The sequence below is a fragment of the Dasypus novemcinctus genome, chromosome 18 (genome assembly GCF_030445035.2).
Source record: "Dasypus novemcinctus isolate mDasNov1 chromosome 18, mDasNov1.1.hap2, whole genome shotgun sequence".
Classification (NCBI taxonomy): Eukaryota; Metazoa; Chordata; class Mammalia; order Cingulata; family Dasypodidae; genus Dasypus; species Dasypus novemcinctus.
The window spans coordinates 83,948,448-83,968,245 of record NC_080690.1 but is presented as its reverse complement, the minus strand read 5'-3'; the positions used below and the strand labels follow the sequence as shown (position 1 = coordinate 83,968,245).

General features: G+C 40.4%; 1 protein-coding gene across 3 annotated transcripts; it reads left to right on the top strand.

Annotated features, from left to right (window-relative positions):
- The first annotated feature begins 4,693 nt into the window (after positions 1 to 4,693).
- On the top strand, positions 4,694 to 18,682 carry ZNF583 (zinc finger protein 583). Of its 3 annotated transcripts, none has more exons than XM_071209484.1 (5): positions 4,694 to 6,156; positions 7,036 to 7,136; positions 10,156 to 10,282; positions 11,650 to 11,748; positions 15,898 to 18,682. In XM_071209484.1, the coding sequence occupies exons 2-5, from the start codon at positions 7,128 to 7,130 to the stop codon at positions 17,373 to 17,375; spliced, it is 1,713 nt and encodes a 570-aa protein (XP_071065585.1). In that variant the 5' UTR covers positions 4,694 to 6,156; positions 7,036 to 7,127; the 3' UTR covers positions 17,376 to 18,682. The 3 variants fall into 3 exon arrangements, with proteins under 3 accessions (XP_071065585.1, XP_023440868.1, XP_058136904.1); XM_023585100.3 differs by having other exon boundaries at positions 11,653 to 11,748; positions 15,898 to 18,496; XM_058280921.2 differs by having other exon boundaries at positions 4,699 to 4,835; positions 11,653 to 11,748; positions 15,898 to 18,496.
- The last annotated feature ends 1,116 nt before the right edge of the window (positions 18,683 to 19,798 follow it).

Here is a 19,798-nt window from a genome sequence, read left to right as displayed (position 1 = left end):
AAGGGTGTGTCAAACTCTCAACCCAGCCACCCTACCCCAGTAGAGGGCCCAAAGTGAGATCCCAAAGAACCCTTTCTCCACTCCTGCCTAGAAAGTCTTTACCAAAACTACTCAAGCAGGTCAGATCTAAAGAATAAGCCTCTTGTGAATCCAAATATCAAATGGTTCACAGATGGAAGCAGTTTTATTAAGAGAGGAATTAAAAAGGCAGGCTAGACAGTGGTTTCTCAATTTGAACACAGAAGCCAAAGCTTTTCCCCCTGGAACTTAAGCCCTGAAAAAAGAGCTAATTGCCCTTACCCAAAGTTTAAATCCAGCCACTGGGAAACAGGCTAATATTTACACAGACTCTAAGTATGCCTTCCTTGTCCTTCATGCTCACTCTGCTGTGTAATGAGAACAAGGCCTGCTTACTAACAGTGGGTCACCTATTAAACACAGGCAAAACCCTAGATTTACTTAGAAGCTGTCCTCAGGAAGTAGCATGTATGCATTATCCAGGGCATCAGAAAACAAACACCGTTATAGCAAAAAGAAATGCTCAAACTAACGCAGCTGCTAAAGCAGCAGCACAAAACCCAGGTTTCCCTCCTACCGCTTATTCCAGCACCGGTACCAGCACTTGAACTTCCACAATATACCCAGTGTGAACCAACCAGGGCAGCTAGACTGGGGGTTCACCCTGGAAACTGATGGGTGGCTTGTTAAAAATTCTCGTCTACCTACCAGGAGCAGTGCAGTGAAAAGCCTTCATGAACTTCACCAAGGCACTCATCTGGGGAAGGATGCCCTAACCAGCTTAGCCAAATGGGTTTTCAAAAGACAAAGCCTGGTAAAAACAGTCAAAGAAATTACCAGAAGTTGCCCAATTAGAGTCAAAATATAAAAACTTAACTCTGTAGTTCTGATCACTCCCACAGCTATTAAAGTTAAAGGAATGTCCAGCTTGGTGCACTAATCCTGAATGAAGCCAGCTGCCCAAGAGAGTGCCAGTTCACCAGAAGCACCTGATGGAACACACAAGTGCCAGTCATTGGACAGCCTGAGATACCTCTTCAAAGACAAAGCTAAGTAGTGTCTGTCAAAATCAACTGTTTCCTCTAACTCTAGTCCAAATGCCTATTGCTAGGAAAAAGGCAAACCAGACTTTCCTTTAAAAACCTGCCTCTTGGCAGCGGACTTGACCCTGTGGTTAGGGCGTCTATCTACCACATGGGAGGTCCGCGGTTCAAACCCCGGGCCTCTTTGACCTGTGTGGAGCTGGCCCACGCGCAGTGCTGATGAGCGCAAGGAGTGCCGTGCTACGCAGGGGTGTCCCCCATGTAGGGGAGCCCCACATGCAAGGAGTGTGCCCTGTAAGGAGAGCCACCCAGCGTGAAAGAAAGTGCAGCCTGCCCAGGAATGGTGCCGCACACAGGGAGAGCTGACACAACAAGATGATGCAACAAAAAGAAACACAGATTCCCATGCCACTGACTACAGAAGCGGACAAAGAAGACGCAGCAAATAGACACAGAGAACAGACAACTGGGGTGGGGGGAAAGGGGAGAGAGAAATAAATAAATAAATCTTTAAAAAAAAAACACAAAAAACCTGCCACTCTTCATCTCCTTTAGCTTGAAAAGAGAAATGCCTCTTCTCATTCCTCTCTTCTACCATAGGAACTGGTATTGACAATTTATACCTAACTCTGTTGTCTATTGCAACTTCTCTCTGAAGTTAACCAACAGCATAAAATAACAACAACAACAAAGAGCTGTTTCCCACCAACTTAAGGAAAATGCAGCCTTTTCAGGCACTTGACCTTTTCTACTTCTGTGGTCTAGTATCCTTTCAGTGGAACCATATATTCTAAAAATTTTTATTAAGTTTATTTCTTCCAGAATCAACATCTTATTAGCCATATGAAAACTTTGTCCAGCTTTGCCCAGGATGCCAGAGCTGTCTTTCTCCAACTGAGATAAGATAGCAAGAGTTTCACCCGTCAGGTAGGGCTGACTGCCCCTGACCAGCAGGAAGTAGCTACAGAAAAAAAGATCATCTCCTTTCAGCACCCCCTTTAAGAGTAAAGGTGTAAACTCTCTAAAGGAAACAAAAATAGGGCAGGCTAGTAAGATAAATCAGTAGATGGATCTGAAACCTAGCAAAAAGTCTCCTCAAGATACTGCCACTCGGAAGAAAACTTCCTCCAGAAGCCAAGAGAAGCCCCAAATATTTCCAGAAATTTTATCATTAGGCCTTCCTAAAATATTAACGGATTAAAAAAAGTGGTCGAGTTGGTGAACAGCTGAAACTCCTCCCATGCTCTCATCATACTTCCCTGCTTCCTCCCCTTAATAATAGCTAAATAAAGCAGTAAAAACACTGACAGCTACCCACTTCATAACTCTGAAAATAGTGATGCCAAAGCTTAACAAGCTTAAGGTGACATCAAAGGGAGGATATAATATAGCCTATGAATGAATTCAAAGTTACCTAATTCTGTATCCAAGGTTTGCCTAGTTTCTAGAAAGCTAAGTGATATAGACCCTATAAGCTTTGAATATTCAGAAAGGATGTAGACTGAATGTGTATTAAATCTTATATCCAGACGGAATGTGGGTGATACATTCATTCAAGCTTAGCTGGTATTCAAACGAACCCCTAAACCCTAAAAAAATTAAGAAAGTCTTTTTAACCCTTAAACCTCTCCTGACCTCACCCCATATGTCTCCTGTATAAAAATAACCTAAAGCCCCTACTCTGTGCTTGGCTTTTTGGACAGGAGTCTGCCGGACCCAGCCGGTCATAATAAATCTTCCTTCTCAGAAAATTCCTGTGTCCTAACCTTCAATATGTGATCACTGAATCCTCTCTGCTTCTACTGCACTAGAACTGAGCAAATAAATATATTGATTTCAGGCGAGCCACTCTCTTCCTGTAGGAGAAGTAAAGGTACAAATCTAGAATGGTGGACAGTAAAGAAGAACCCTAGGTGTTGGATTGTTATGTACTCATGACTAACTATGTGTATGTGCATGTATCTATAGACTAGCCAGGCGATGAAGGTTAACATCATTAGTGAGAAGTCAGGCTGATGGTATGTACTCTTGATATGATGGGCTAAAAATGGAATTTCACCTCTGTTGTCTTTGTCCCAAAACACACACCCCAGTATAATCATGAGAAAAACATTGGCCAAACCCGGTTTGAGAGACATTCTACAAAATAACTTGACCACTACTCCTCAAAACCTTCGAAATCAGTAAATACAAGGAAAGTCTGAGAAACTTTCAGCCAAGAGGAACCTAAAGAGACATGGCTACTAAATGCAATTCGGTATCCTAGATGGGATCCTGGAACCAAGAAAGGATAATAGATGAAAACTAAGGAAAATCTGAATAATGTGTATTATTTAGTTAATAATAATGTATCAATATTGGCTCATTAATTATATCAAATTACCAAACTAATGGAAGATGTTAATAATAGGAGAAATGGATTAAGATAAATGAGAACTTTCTTTGCAACTTTAAAACTTCTAAAAGTTTATTTAAATCTTACTATTACTTTTTTTATGAGGTTGGGGGGTGGTGGCGGACCTCCTATGACGTCAGGGCTCAACCACTGAGCCACATCGGCTTCCGGAGTTGGTTTTTTCCTTTGACGTATTCATTTTTTTTTCGGGAGGCACATGGAAACCCGCCAGGGACCTCCCATGTGAGAGGCAGGAGCTCAACTGCTTGAACCACATCTGCTCCCGCTATGCCTTTTTTTTTAATTATTTATTTTTAAAAATTACATTAAAAAAATATGAGGTCCCATTCAACCCCACCGCCCCCACCCCCCACTCCCCCCACAGCCTTTTTAAAGGATCTATATGTATTTCCTAGTTCTACTTGCTGAGTGGGCCTGGATTCAATGGCGGCCCAGTAACAATGAGTATACCAAGTGCCCAGATCCTGGTTTCTAAACACCCTTCTCTAACAAAAGGATTCGGCTTCTGGGACAAATGTCTATTAGTGCGGGCCTTTTTGCTTGTTCACCGCTGTGTCCCCAGCGCCAACAACACTGCCAGTCGCACTGTAGGCGCTAAATAAGTGGGGATCGGAGGCAGGGTAGGGAGGGGAGGAAAGAAAACCCGGGCAACGGAGCTCTTAGCCGCACGTACACCAATCCCGAGCCCCTTTCCAGATCGCCCTGGGCAGGGTGAAGACCCCCAGGAACTGCGCCTCTTTAGAGACCCGGGTCCCAGCCCCGCCAGCGGCGGCTCTTTCGGGGGTGCACTACAGCGCGGCCAAACACGCCGCGAGGCGACGACGGCTGCTGCGCGTGCGCAGTCCGTCTCCACAGACCTTTCGCGCGGCTCAGCCCCGCCCACGTAAGCCGGCGGCACCAGAGCAGGCTGCGCCTGCGCACTCCAAGGTGCTTCCCAGGCCTCGGGCGGGTTTCGGCGAGGAGCGGTCGGTCGGACGGCCTGGCAGGTCTCGGCCCATCCTTGCTCGGGTTCGGAAGACCAGGGGTGGGCGGCTGTGGGCAGCAGAGACAACGCGAGTCAGAAAGGGGACCTCTGGGCTGAGAACCAACTACCAGGCCCGACGTTCGCTCTCGGCAGGCAGCCCCAGGATGCTTTGCGCCGCGGCGTCTTAGCGCCGGACTCCATTTCCCAGCGGCCACTGCGGCCCGTCCAGGCGGCCGGTCTGAGTCCCGCGGCCTCTTTGTGAGTCCTTTGCGTCCGCCTCGAGATCGAGTCCCCGCCCCGGCCCGCGGGGGCGCTCAGCTCAGGGCCTCCGCGGTCCTCTCGAGCCGGCGCCGACTCGGAGGGAAGCGGCCGTGAGGAGTCCGCGAGCAGGCGGGTGGGCACCTGTGTAGGCCTGACAGGCTGGATGGGCGCCTTGGGCGGCCGGTCCGCCGGGTGTGAGGCCTGTGACAGGGTGTGCGCCTGAGTGACCGTGTGTCGTGGTGTTGAGTGGGACTGTGTGACCGTGTGTGATGATGAGTGGGCTGTGTGCCCATGTGTGATGGTGAGTGGGACTGTGTGACCGTGTGTGATGATGAGTGGGCTGTGTGTGGTGATGAGTGGACTGTGTGCCCATGTGTGATGGTGAGTGGGACTGTGTGACCGTGTGTGATGATGACTGGACTGTGTGCCCGTGTGTGATGTTGAGTGGGACTGTGTGACAGTGTGTGATGGTGAGTGGGACTGTGTGACAGTGTGTCATGGTGAGTGGACTGTGACAGAATGTAATGGTGAGTGGACTGTGTGACCGTGTGTGATGATGAGTGGACTGTGTAACTGTTGTGTGATGGTGAGTGAACTGTGACTGTGGGATGGTGTGACTCTGACCATGTGTGATGATGAGTGTGACTGTGTGACAGTATGTGATGGTGGGTGGACTGTGTGACAGTGTGTGATGGTGAGTGTGACTGTGTGCCCATGTGTGATCGTGGGTGTGCTGTGTGACAGTGTTTGATGGTGGGCTGTGTGACAATGTGTGATGGTGAGTGGTCTGTGTGACAGTGTGTGATGGTGGGTGGGACTTTTGGGACTGTGCAGTGGTGAGTATGACTGTGTGTGGCTGTGTGAGACTGTGAGAATGTGTGACCATGTCTGTGACAGTGATTGAGACTGTGACAGTGTGTGATCATGTGAGAATGTGTGACGTTAGGATGGTGTGTGACAGTAAGTGTGTGGGGAGTGTTATAACACAGGCCTGTCCACCACTGCCAGGGGGCGCTGCCGGCCTGTGGCTGTGGTTTGTGTGTCTGGTTTGTGTGCTGGGTGGTAAGCTATGTGTGGGTGCCCTGGGAGGCCTTGTGTTCCAGGGTTCGGGAGACTGATGGCGGGTAGAGAGGAGAGGAGTGGAAGAGAGAGAGAGAAGGGGAGATACTTGGAGAGGGAGTGACTGTGAGAGGAGCCCCAGCCCTAGGTCTGGAAAGCAGAGGACCCCCTGTTGGACTTCAGCCTTCTCTGGCACAGAAGGGTGGTCTTTTGATTTCTGTCCTAGTCTCCAGGAGGTGCAAGGAACTGAAGAGGAAAAAGGCAGGGGAGACCTATGTGTTATGTGCTGTGCTTATTTTATAAGGCTAACGGTAGCCCATACTGAGATTTGAATCCAGGCCTGTCAGACTTTCTACCACATAGCACCACTGTCTTTGGAAAAGATATTTATGAAAGTAAGTGATTGATGTTTGTTAAGCACAAAAGTATGCCAGGCTCTGTGCTAAATACTTCATGTGAATCTCTAGGTACTATTTCATTATGGGGAAACTGAGATTTGGAGTGGTTTAACTCATTGAGGTGCAGAGCTAGTGAAGGTTATCTCTGAACCCAGTGGTTCTTACCATTAAGTTATCCTTCTTCTAACATAATAACTACTCTCCAAGGCAGTGAGATCTAGTGGAAAAGAACTCATGATTAAGGGGTTCAGATGATTGTGCATACATAATGTTACCTCCTACCCCCAGGAAGTTGCTCAGAAAAATCAAGAGATTTGCCTTCAGGTATAATTTGTTATAAGCCAGGATCAGAAGCTGGGTGCTCTGACTCTTATTTGGTGCAGTGTCATCCAGACCATACAGCTCCTCTAATGCCTGTGAAGATGCTTTCCCTGAGGCATTCGCTTTGTAGATTCATCTCTCATCCCTGTAGAAAGGGTATTTCCCTTCAACATTATCCTCTGGTGGAAAAGTTGATACCTGGTCACAGTTTGGCTTAATTACTTAGCACAATAGAATCTTAGATAATTTCACCTATGAAGAGCCTTCATATGTGAAAGGGGGACTCCCTATGTTGTAGTGTCATTCTGAAAGATAAATTCTGTTATTTTTTATGAAAATGTGATTTATATACAGAAAATTTATATTGTATTCTTGAGACCTAAAGCACATGGGAAAAGAATTGTAAATTTAGATACAAATGACTAATTTAGTGACATATCTACATCCATGGTAGGGGGAAATGGGGAAAGAGAAGGAAAGGAGGGTTTCTTTGCTAGAAATGCTGGGAGCTGCAGGGCAGACCTGGCATTTTATGGTTTCTTTATTCTTCTCCAGCTCTACTTTCTCAGGATACTACCTTTCTCCAAGAGAGGAGCCCAAAAGAAGAGGACAGGAGAGCTGTTATAAACTCCTAAATTCTTAAAGTCATGTCTGAGGTAAGGTAGCATTACTTTTCTCTTCCCTGAAATGCCATCTTGTTTTTCAAGTTATATGAACATATTGCTTTTCTTCTGAAATTTCCCACCCTATCGAAGTTCCATTCATCCATTGACCTGGTCCTCATTTCCTCCATTCCAATAAAAGGAAGGTCCCCAAAAGCCCAGCTTCCTTCCCACCCTCCATCTTCATACAAGAAATGGTTCAGCACTTCTTAGGGATTGAGTGTCCTCTTAGAACCTCTCAAAAGGCAAAAATACACTGCATGGTGGGATATGAAAGCCTTCATTGTGGGGGTTTGATTCATTGAAGTTAAGATGTGTGTTTAGAAGCAACCAGTAGCTTAGAGCTTTTCCTTATACATGGGTCTGAGTGGAAGGCAGAAAAGGAGAGGCTATTGAGTGGTCTTAGTCAAAGTACATGCTCTTGCTCAAGGTGATTTTGAGGAGTGGCATATGCTGGGTCTTGAATATTAATATTGAGTCAATTAGGGGAGGAATTTTGCCAGGCACCCTGGACTTTGAAGAGTAGGATTCCATGGAAGTAATTAGGTTCTATTTTTAGGGACATATGAGTTAATAGTGGGCCAAACTATGATATTCTAGATCATCTTGATCATCTTTCTTTTGATCAGGAACAAAGAAAAGATACAGTTAAGATTAATGGAATTAATATGGAAGAAGAGCAGGAAAGTGTTTTAAAAATAGTAATAAGTGGAAGCTTGAGTCTATGTTAACAAAGACTAAATCACAAGCTATAATGAAAATAGTATATGATAGGGAATGAGGGCAAGAAGAAACAAATGAAAAGATCAGTATATAATAAAGTCCAGAAACAAATGGTAAGTATAATAAGAATTGAAAATATTCATTTACTGAACATATATTTACTAAGTACCTACTCTGTACTAAGTGTTGGTAATACTGTGGTGAATAAGAGTAGACTGTCTTTATCTCCTGAAATTTTGTGTCTATTAGTTTGCTTATTATATGATGTTATTTTAAATCCAGGGAGGGGGTGTATTATTCACTTAGAAATAAAAATTTATTCCTCGTATTATGCATTAAATTCATTCTAGATATGTTAAATATAAAAGATAATACAACCTGCTAGATGAAAATATTAAAGAATGGTTGTAAAGAAGAAGGTAAGCCAGGAGAAATCAACTAGACTAGTACTTCCGATAGAAATTATTGTGATGTTGGAAATGGTCTATATATCTTTGATGTCCAGTAGTGTAGCCACTAGCCACATGTGACTGTGGAGCACTTGAGTATGCTAGTGTGATTGAAGAACTGAATTTTTAATGTTTATTTAAAAATTTAATTTTAAATAGGCATGTGTGACTAGTAGCTACTCAATTGGACAACACAATGCAGGCTCATAAAATGATAAAGCCAGGAATACAATTATAGGTTATCTTGTTCAAGTCATTCATTTTACAGATGAGGAAAAAGAGGCCAAGGGAGGAAGTTAAATATTCATATTAGGAGTTAGTGACTGAGTTAGTGAAAGGAAGTTTTAATAGACATTGAGGGTCAATAACATAAATGATGGAGAGTGATGATTTCAAAAAGTATTGGGAAAGAATGAAGGACACTCGACAGACTGTGACAGGTCACATGTGAAGAGACTGGTCCCCTACCAAGAACCTTCCATGGCTTCCCATTTTACTTGGAATGAAATCTAAAGTCTTCTTCACTCTATAATCAAACTGGTCAACTTCCTGTTCCTCAAATTTACCAAGTTACCTCACTCCTTTGCTCCTCACTCTTCTATAATTCTCTTTACTTAGATCCTTAATTTAGCATACAGTACTATTACTTGAGAACTGTACTATAACATTTAAAAAACCCTTGCTTGTTAGACATGCACAATTGTGTGTGTTCCTCTAGGGAGAGCTGTAGGTAGTTTTTGAAGAACAGATTTGGAAATGGTTACTATTATTTAACTTAATTAGGATAGTGTTTAAAATTACTATTATCTTGTCTCTTAAGTTGCCCAGTAAGTTACTGTCTTTGAAATTTAGTGGGATTATCAAGAACTATAATCCTTGGTTGCCCTTACACACTGAACCTCAGGACAATTTTTATTTCCAAAGGAAAGTAACTTTTTTCCTATTAGGTACTGACTATATGGACTAAAAAATATCCCCTCCTTCTCAAACATTAGAAGTTAAAGGCTTTGATACGTTGTATTTTGTGATTCTACCTTTTTGTTTGTTTCAGTGCAGGTACGTTTTGAAAAATCAAGCCTGCCATTTATTTAAAACCATCCATTGAAATGATTACCTTTACAGCTGGTTGGCAAATGTTGTCTTTGCCACCAACCGCCAACTCAGTGGCACACTCACACATCAGGTTATCTGTCACTGACGTTCCTAATAGTTCTGTTTTGGCACACATTTGTTTAAGGCATATTCTTGCAAAATCACAATAAAACTATTTTCATTACATATGTATTTAATTTTAGAAGGTAATATATTTGAAGTATCAGATATGTTTATGTATATACTCCGTCTCTGGGACATCGACTTCCATTGTACACAGTTTGGAAATGCTGATATAGACCACATACATGTTATAAGGCTCAACTCATGGCCTGCTGCCTCCTGGAAGCCGTTCTTCACTGCACCAACCATTCCTGCTTTCCCCATATCGAGAAATGGCCTGACATTTAGTATGAATAACTTTATTTTACACGTGATTGTTTACAGTGTCGTTTCCCAATTTTGCATGTGTTTTATAAATCTTTTCTCCTCCACAGGACTGTAAATTCTCCACAAGTAGAGACTGTCTTGAAATTATACTTTCCATGGTCGGTGACAGAACATCAAGACTAAGCAAAGAGAAATTGTCCAGCTATTACATGACATGGGTCACTCAGCACCTAAGATACTGCCAGAAAATTTCAGTGTGCAAATAATTCTCCAAAAGTGTAGACAATTTTACTCTTAAAACCTAGGCCCATGTGAGAGGTGTGCACATTGGTTGAGCAAGAATGTATTTGTTGTTTTAGAATTTGGTGACATTTGTGGATGTGGCTGTAGATTTCTCTCAAGAGGAGTGGGAATGGCTGAACTCTTCTCAGAAGAATTTGTACAGGAAGGTGATGTTGGAGAACTACAGGAGCCTGGTATCACTGGGTAAGGAGGTCTCCCCATAATTCATAGTCTGCACAAAGGACTACTTTCCAGTGTGAATGTCTGGGAGCCTCTGACTGCTTCATTGAATTTCTCTTCCTTGTATCCCCGCCAAAATAGTTTTGAGTTTTGTGGAATAGGTAGCTTCATTAGGCTGGTCCTACAGGTTCATCCTCCCCACATCCTTCACATACACTTGACCTCTTCCTCAACCTCCTTCTATAATGTCTCACTTTCCTGAAGACAAAAGAACTTGATCTTTTTTATGGGCCTGGCTAATTCCCTTTTTTTTTTTTTTTTATAATTTTTTTATTTTTTATTGACTTTGTAATAATATTACATTAAAAATATATATGTGAGGTCCCATTCAACCCCACCCCCCCAGCCCCCCTCTCCCCCCCCCCAACAACACTCGTTCCCATCATCATGACACATCCATTGGATTTGGTAAGTACATCTTTGGGCACCTCTGCACCTCATATACATTGGTTCACATCATGGCCCATACTCTCCTCTATTCCATCATGTAGGCCCTGTGAGGATTTACAATGTCCGGTGATTACCTCTGAAGCACCATCCAGGGCAGCTCCATGTCCCGAAGACGCCTCCACCTCTCATCTCTTCCTGCCTTTCCCCATACCCTTTGTCCATTATGTCCACTTTTCCCAATCCAATGCCACCTCTTCTATGTGGACACTGGATTGGTTGTGTCCATTGCACCTTTATGTCAAGAGGAGGCTCAGATTCCACCTGGATGCTGGATGCAATCCTCCCATTTTCAGTTGTAATCACTCTAGGCTCCATGGTGTGGTGGTTGTCCTTCTTCACCTCCATCTTAGCTGAGTGTGGTAAGTCCAATAAATCAGATTGTAGGTGCTGGAGTCTGTTGAGGCTCAGGATCTGGCTATCACATTGTCAGTCCAGAGATTCAAATCCCCTAAATATATCTTAAACCCCAACATTAACTGCACCTCCAGCACATTAGCATGAAAGTCTTATGAAGGGAGATCCCATCTGAGTCCAGATCCATCACACATAAACACCATTTCCAAAGAGGGGCCATCTGCCCTGGTAGTTAACCCCATCGGCCATGACCATAACTCCCATGGGTCTCTTTAGCCCTCAAAGGAACCAATATCTGGGGGTTGTATCTGCTTTATCTGTCTCTCTGACTCTGCTCAGTTGTGCATGAGGGCAAACCTTCTGCCAGCCTCCAGACTCTTTTTTAGAAACTCGTAGCCATATAAACTCATTTCTCCTTTCCATTTCCCCCTTACTTTAGGTCAAACAGCATTTTAAAGTCATGGTATTTTATGTAGACATGGATATTCTGCTGATCCGCAGCTAATTCCCTTTTTATCCCTTGTAAGCAGGAGTTTCTGTTTCTAAGCCAGATGTGATTTCATTATTGGAGCAAGGAAAAGAGCCCTGGCTGGTGAAGAAGGAGGGGACAAGAGGCAAATGTCCAGGTGAGTGAGAGATAACCAGGGAAGTATAAGACTTTGCAAGGGAAAGCTCAGCTATTCTCAGAGTTCCAGCTTATCATTGATATTTCCTGAGTAGCTTCTCAAAGGTTATGGCTGGGGCAGAAACATTGAGGTGTCTTTCGCATGAGCTCCCCGACTTACTCCCCTAGTGTATGTGCTCTCACACACTGCTCTTTTCTCTGACAACCCATTTTCCTATTCTCTGGGTATAAATCCTTCACAGCTTTTCCTTGTCCTTGCCTTTTAGGTTTGCATACGTACTCCATTCCATTTTTTAAAATTCCAGACATTGTAATGCCTCCCCACTCCACCCTATCCCCCTTTCTGGTCACTCATTCCTTTTAGATTGAAGGATTTATTTATTCACTTTTTCTTTTACCAAGACTCATTGAGTTACTGCTTTGAGCAGAGCACTCTGCTAAATTCTTGGGATTATTCAGAAGTTTATAAACAATTGAAATAAAAAAGAAAGCATTTGCAACATTTACAGTTTTATTTCCAAGTTTGCGAATCTGTAAAGTGATAACATTTAATAGAAAAAAGAAATAAGTTGGTAGCAAAAAAGGTGGTGAATTGGGCTTGGGACATAACAGATTTTATTATTTTTATGACATGGGGATATTTCCAAGTGAAAAAATGCTACATGCAATTGGATTAGGAGACAGAGGTTCAGAATAAAAGTGTGATTTGGAGATGTCAGTGTGAATGAATGAGATCGTTGGTCTAAAAGAGTGAAAGATAAAGCCTGATGCTGAAGCGTTTGGGAGGAAGTGGGTCTTTGACAATTTTCTTAGTATCCTCTTTGGTAAATAGTCTCTCTATAGTTCCTGTCTTGAGTCAAATTTTATAAATTTTAATTTTTCTAGATAATTACCATTTTCACTTATGCTATTAAGTTTATTTCTATGTATTTGAGCAGTGTAATCACTTATAATTCTTTTTTCTTGTTTATCGATAGTGGTTTCCAATTTTTATTTCTTATTCTATATAAACTTTTTTTTGTTGATTTGCCAGTTTTATTTCTTTTTAAAGACTGAGTTTATGGATTTATCTATCAGTGTTACCATTCTTCTCTTTTCCAGTTTTCTCTTTTTCTTGAAATGAATACTTAACCTATTCATTTTCTTATTCAGCAATGAAATTATTGAGGGATATGAATTTTCCTCTGACTATAGCTTCAGCAGTCTCCCAAAGATTCTGATATTTGTATGTTTTTATTATTGCTTTTTTGGAGATAATGTACTTTTGTTTTTGATAATGTACTTTAAAAAAAATTTCTTCACTAAAGAGTTGTTTAAAAGAGAGTTTTGTGGGTTTTATTATATTTTGATTAGATAATTTTATTGTATTTGATCAGATAGTGATTATAACTAGTTATACTTTTTAACAATTTGAGAATTTTGGCCTAGTGTACAGTTAGTTTTTATAAATATTCCATAGGTTTTAAGGTATAATCTCTATTTTGAGAGTAAAGAGCTTGTTTTGTATCATGATCTTTACTTTCCTAGTATATTGTCAAAGTCTGTCTTTGCCTTATTTGCTTTCATCTATTATTGTTTTCTTAACCTTGTTAAGGAATAATAAGTTTATGTTCAATAAACTGTACCTATATAAATGATATAATGTGATGAGTTCTGACTGTTGTATACACCCATGAAACCATCATAACAAACAAGACCCCAGTGTTTCCATCACCCCAAAGAGTGATTGTGCCCCTTTGCAGTCCATCCTCTCTCCACCCTCAGCTCTAAGCCAACACTAATCTGATCTTTGTCACTTTGGATTAGTTTGCATGGAATGCAATCATGGAATCATGTATTTGTTATGTCTGGCATATTTCACTCAGCATGATTTTGAAATTCACTCATATTGTTGCATGTATAAGTAGTGTATTCCTTTAAGTGCTGAGTAATAAGTCCATTATGTGGATGTCCCACATTTTGTTTATCCATTCACCTGATTATATGGACATTTATGTTGTTTCCTGTTTTGGGCTATTATGACTAAAGCTGCTATGAAGCTGTCATATGCAGGATTTTGTGAACATATGTTTTCATTTCTCATGGGCAAATACCATTCTCTTGTTTTCCCTCTCTTTTATTTTTGTTCCTCTCTTTCCCTTTTCCTGTCTTCTTCTGATTGAATATTTTTCAGAATTCCAGTTTAATTTATCTAGAGGCTTTTAAAAAAATTATCTTTTTTTATCCATTCGCTTTTTAAGTATATGCCTTTTTTACTTTATGTTTTCAGTGGTTGCTGTAGGGCAGTGATGCTCAAAATGTGGTCTCAGGACCAGCATTATCACCTTGTATCTCATTATAAATGCAGATTCTCAGGACCCATCCCAGACCTACTGAGTCAGAAATTCTCTGCGTGGGGTGCAACAATATGTGTTTTAGCAAGTCCTCCAGGTGATTCTGATGCACCATATAAGTTGAAATCATGGCTCTAAGGATTACAGTATATATCTTTAGTTTTTCTCAGTTGAATGAGAATATTATGAGTGAATATACCTGTATTTTTATTTTTATCATGCTTTTTTCCAACTTATTTCTGGGTTTAAGTATATTCATTGTCATCTGTCAGTCTTTTAATATTACTGCTCTATCTATGAGTCTTCAAGATTCCATCTTCATGTTGACTTTTAGGGAGCATTCCCTAATGTGATATGTAATTATTTAGAGGGGAGGGTGGAAGTTGGACACGCAGTGAAGCAGTGTGGCAAGTGTTAGCAGCCTAAATCCAACCACATTGTCTTTAGATTGTTTTTCCTACAGAAGCTTATTCTTTACTATGATAATATGTCCACTTCAGTGATTGTAGTCCACTTAATTTCAGTCATCTGCCCCATTCATGCAAGTAGATCTTTCTAATGAGAAGATGAATTAGTGTGGTATTTTATGCATTATTTGCTCTTTACTCTATATTCCACATATATTAAGCACCTTCTGTGTACCCAGCCTTTTCTCAGCCCTGGGTATACAAAGTTAAAACAAGAAAAGTTCCTGCACATGAAAGTTTTCATTCCAGTGGGGTTGGAGAGTAAATAAACCTGTACTATGATGTCAAATAAATTAAGTCATCTAAAGAAAAATAATGCATGGCAGGAGGTTTGATAATGATAGGCGCATGTGATATTTTATATAGGGTGGTTGGGGAAGGCCATAGTAAAGAGGTGATATTGTGAGCAGAATTTCAAGTGAAGAAATGCATTGACGAAATAGGTCAAGGAAATCTCTGGAGAAAAGTGCTTTCTAGGTAAAGAAACAGCAAGTGTAATATTCTTAAGGTAGGAATAGAAGGAATGTCCTTATGACTGAAGTGGAATAAGCAAGGAAGAGAGTCAGAAGATATGGTCAGAGAGATCTGGAACACAGTGCTTTGTAAACCATGGTAGCAGTTCTCAATATTATAAATGAGGTGAGAAACCATTAGAAAGTATTGACCAGAGGAAAAGGGTGATCTGATTTGGGACTGGAAAGAGGATGGCTAATTAGGGCCTGGGCCAGGTTAATGAAAGCAAAAAATCTGATACAAAGTTACTTTTATATGAAGGCACCTTAATTTCAGCGAACAGCTAAAAATTCATAGTTGGTTGGAATATATCACATAGAAAATCATGTTCAGGAAGACCATTTTCTGGGTCTAAAGGGTTAACCATAGTGTTTCATGTACAGCCTGCCTGGTATGTCTTTGGGCCTGGAGAACCTCTGAAGGTTTTGGGGCCCCGTTGTTGATATTATGATATTTGGCTTTTTAAAGATAATTAACTCCCCTCCCTCCCCCCAAAAGAAAGAAGAATATAATTAACCTAGCTTAAATGCAGGGTTGCCAGAGGCAAGAGAGGAAGGGTGTTTGGAGACTTATATTCACCTAGATATAAAATGATGATTGCGATTTCTGTGACCTCTTTACTTCATTATTTTTCTGATATTTACCTGATTATGTATGATTAATTTATTTCCTTAACTTAAAGTTCTCATTCTTTAAACTTTTATTCTTTTAGACTGTATTTGAGAGCTGTTAAATCATCAAACCTCTTATGTATTTTATTCACTTATTTTTGTTTAAAATTTTTTCTTCTTCTAAAACATAAATACAAATGATAGTTGTTTTCTTGATATCTTTTAGATTGGGAGTATATCTTCGAAAACAGTGAATTTTCATCAAAGCGAGATATTTATGAAGAATCATCCAAATTAGTGACAATGGGGAGACGCCATCTTAGTTATGGCCTTGATCACTCCAGTTTGAGAGAAGATTATGAGAGTGAGGGCTGGTTTAAGAACCAGTTGAGAAATCCGGAGGCACATCCTAGTCAATTAATCATCACTCATAAAGAAATCCTCACTGATAATCAAAGTAATGAATATAATAAATCTTGGCGAACTTTTCATCAGAATGCAATACTTGATATACAACAGGGTGTTCCCACCAAAGGAAGAGTACATAAGCATGAGTCACAGAAGAAAAGTTATCGAAAAAAAGCTGTTGAAATGAAACATAAGAAAGCCTATATAGAGAAGAAACTTTTGAAATGTAATGAATGTGAGAAAGTCTTCAACCAGAGCTCATCCCTTACTCTGCACCAAAGAATTCATACTGGAGAGAAACCCTATGCATGTGTGGAATGTGGGAAAACCTTCAGCCAGAGTGCAAACCTAGCTCAACATAAGCGAATACATACTGGGGAGAAACCCTATGAATGTAAAGAATGTAGGAAAGCCTTCAGCCAGAATGCACACCTTGCTCAACATCAGAGAGTTCATACGGGAGAGAAGCCTTATCAGTGTAAAGAATGTAAAAAAGCCTTCAGCCAGATTGCACACCTGACTCAGCACCAGAGAGTTCATACTGGAGAGAGACCTTTTGAATGTATTGAATGTGGAAAGGCCTTTAGTAATGGTTCATTTCTTGCTCAGCATCAGAGAATTCATACAGGAGAGAAACCTTATGTATGTAATGTGTGTGGGAAAGCCTTTAGCCATCGTGGATACCTAATTGTACATCAGAGAATTCATACTGGGGAGAGACCTTATGAATGTAAGGAATGTAGGAAAGCCTTCAGTCAATATGCACATCTTGCTCAACATCAGAGAGTTCATACTGGAGAAAAACCTTATGAATGTAACGTATGTAGGAAAGCCTTCAGTCAAATTGCGTACCTTGATCAACACCAGAGGGTTCATACCGGAGAGAAACCCTATGAATGTATTGAATGTGGGAAGGCTTTTACCAATAGTTCATCACTTGCACAACATCAGAGAAGTCATACTGGAGAAAAACCCTATATGTGTAAGGAATGTAGGAAAACATTTAGTCAGAATGCAGGCCTTGCTCAACATCAGAGAATACATACTGGAGAGAAACCTTATGAATGTAATGTTTGTGGGAAAGCTTTTAGCTACAGTGGATCTCTTACTTTACATCAGAGAATTCATACTGGAGAGAGACCCTATGAATGTAAAGACTGCAGGAAATCTTTTAGGCAGCGTGCACACCTTGCTCATCATGAGAGAATTCATACTATGGAGTCATTCTTGACTCTTTCTTCTCCCTCTTCCTCCACTTCCAGTCATTTGCCAAGACCTGTAGGTTACATCTCTTAATGTGTCTGGAATCTGACCCCTTTAATCCATCATCTTTGTCCAAGCCACAATAATTTGAAATGAACTTTGGAAAAAGCTTTCTAACTGGCCTCCCTGTATTCACCATTGACTCCCTCAGTTGTCCACATTACAGCTAAACTTATATTTTTAGAAATATAAGTTAAATCATTTCATTTTTCCCTCAGTGGAAAGCCCTTCAGTGGCATTCCATAGTTCTGTGGTTTAAAGCACATATTCCTCAAAATAGCCTAAACCTGCCCTCTACCAGGCTACCTTTCAGAAGCCTCTCATGTCAATATCCATCTTATTCTCTGGATTCTTATCCAGAATTAAGAACTCATATTCCAGTATCAAATAGATCTGGGCTCTAATCTTTGCTCTTCCACTTTCAGTCCTCTGATTTTGGGGAAGTATCCTGTCTTTGTAAGCTTAAGTCTTTATTATTTATATTATGGAAATAATAGTGGTACTACCTCAAAATTAATGGGAGGATTAAATAATGCATGTATATTTCTCAGCAGAGTGCCTAGCATAAAGTAACAATAAACATATAAAAAGATACCATGGTATACAAAGAAGAGCTGATCATCTCAGCCGTGATTAGCCAAGAAAAAAAAGGATGAAGAGAAACAGCTCAGGATTGGGAGATTGTAAAGGTTTTTGACTAAGAACAATAGTCATTGTTCTAAAGATGGGTGATGATAAGTACATTAGTACTGATGTTAGATTCCATGATGATACAAGGTAAGATGGTCTCATCATTTCAGCCTGAATATACTGACAATACTTTGTTAAGAAAAACTAATTTTATTATATATTCAATAGTTTTTAAGAACCAGATTTTAAAAAATAATTTTTAACATAACAGACTATACTGAGATGTATGCATCATTTTACATTTAAACCAAGGAAAAATGCAAAAGAGAAAACTTGAAAAGATCAATAAACAAAAAAAGAATAGACAATGTATAAGTTTGACACCCCTCTCCTAATTCCAGATGAATGGACAGCATCAAACCTATGTCATTTAAAAAGAGAAACTCCCAAGCTTCTAGCCTTTAACCAGAATTAGAGGGGATGAAAACTAAAACCGTAGGTCTGCTCATAAACTGCTCACAACATGTTTGGTTTGGTATACATTGACTTTAATACTTCCAGGAAAGTATGTGTTCTTCAGTTCTCCACAGTCCCAAATATTCCCTTTTGTTTTATATCTGACCTGTTATATTCTTTATATTACTTCTCTGGATCCTGATGGTTTTGCAAATTCAATTTTGCAATAATTCATATATGAGTATAGATAAAAAGAGAATGATCAAAGCTTAATGCAGGGTGAAAAAGAAGATTTGAATAAATAGACATATCCTCCTGGGTGGGAAGGCTTGGTATCATAAAGATGTCAATAGTTTCAGGTGCTGCTGCTAAGGATAGAAACAGTCACAGAGGAACACACAGCGAATGGACACAGAGAGCAGACAACTGGCGGGGACGGGGAAGGGGAGAGAAATAAATAAGTAAAGATGTCAATAGGCCCAGGCCCCAAATTAATCTACAGCAAAAAAGCCAAAGAAGAATTTTTAAGGCTTCAAACATGTATGAGTGCACATGTGTATGCATATATGTCTATACAGAGTCATAAAAATATAAAAAGGTGACGTTTCACATCAGTGGGTTAGCAGTATTGAGAAAATTCATTCTGCTCTGTACAAAATGGCTTCATTCTGTCCATGAAGATTATTTCCAGGTGGGTAATTTAAATATGAAAAAATTGTACCAGAGGACACCCACATTTATCATGGAATGAACAGTCTTCCTTAGCATGGTATGAGATCCAGAAACTACAAAGGAATTAAGATTCAGAGGTTTACATAAGATTAAAGCTTTTTTAAAAAGGAGATACCAGGTATTGAACCCAGGACCTTGTACATGCAAAGCAGGCACTCGACCAGAGCTACACCTGCTCTGCAGAAGATTAAAACCTATGTGATCAAAGATAGTATAAACAAAAAGATCTTTTAAAATCAGAATGGGAGAAATTATTGCAGCATATATATTATGAAATCCATATCCTTAATGTAAAAGTGCTCCTACAAATCACTTAGAAAATGACACCTGGCCCTCCCCACACTGCTGCCAGGGCAAAGGATGTGGATAGGCAACAAATGACTGATAAACGTGGTACAAAGTGACTTTCACAGGATTAGGAAAAATACAAGTTAGCCACTTTTCAACTTGAGAATGATTTTTAAAAAGTGCATTGTGAAAGCGCAGGAAAGCGGATACTTTTATGCACTGATGTTAGGAAGTATGGATTTTTAACAAAGTTTGTTAATACCAGAATTTTCAATGGAAACACCAAGATTTTCCTTTGCAATAATAGACTGAGGACACAAATTTGTCTTTCCTCCATGTCCCAATTAATA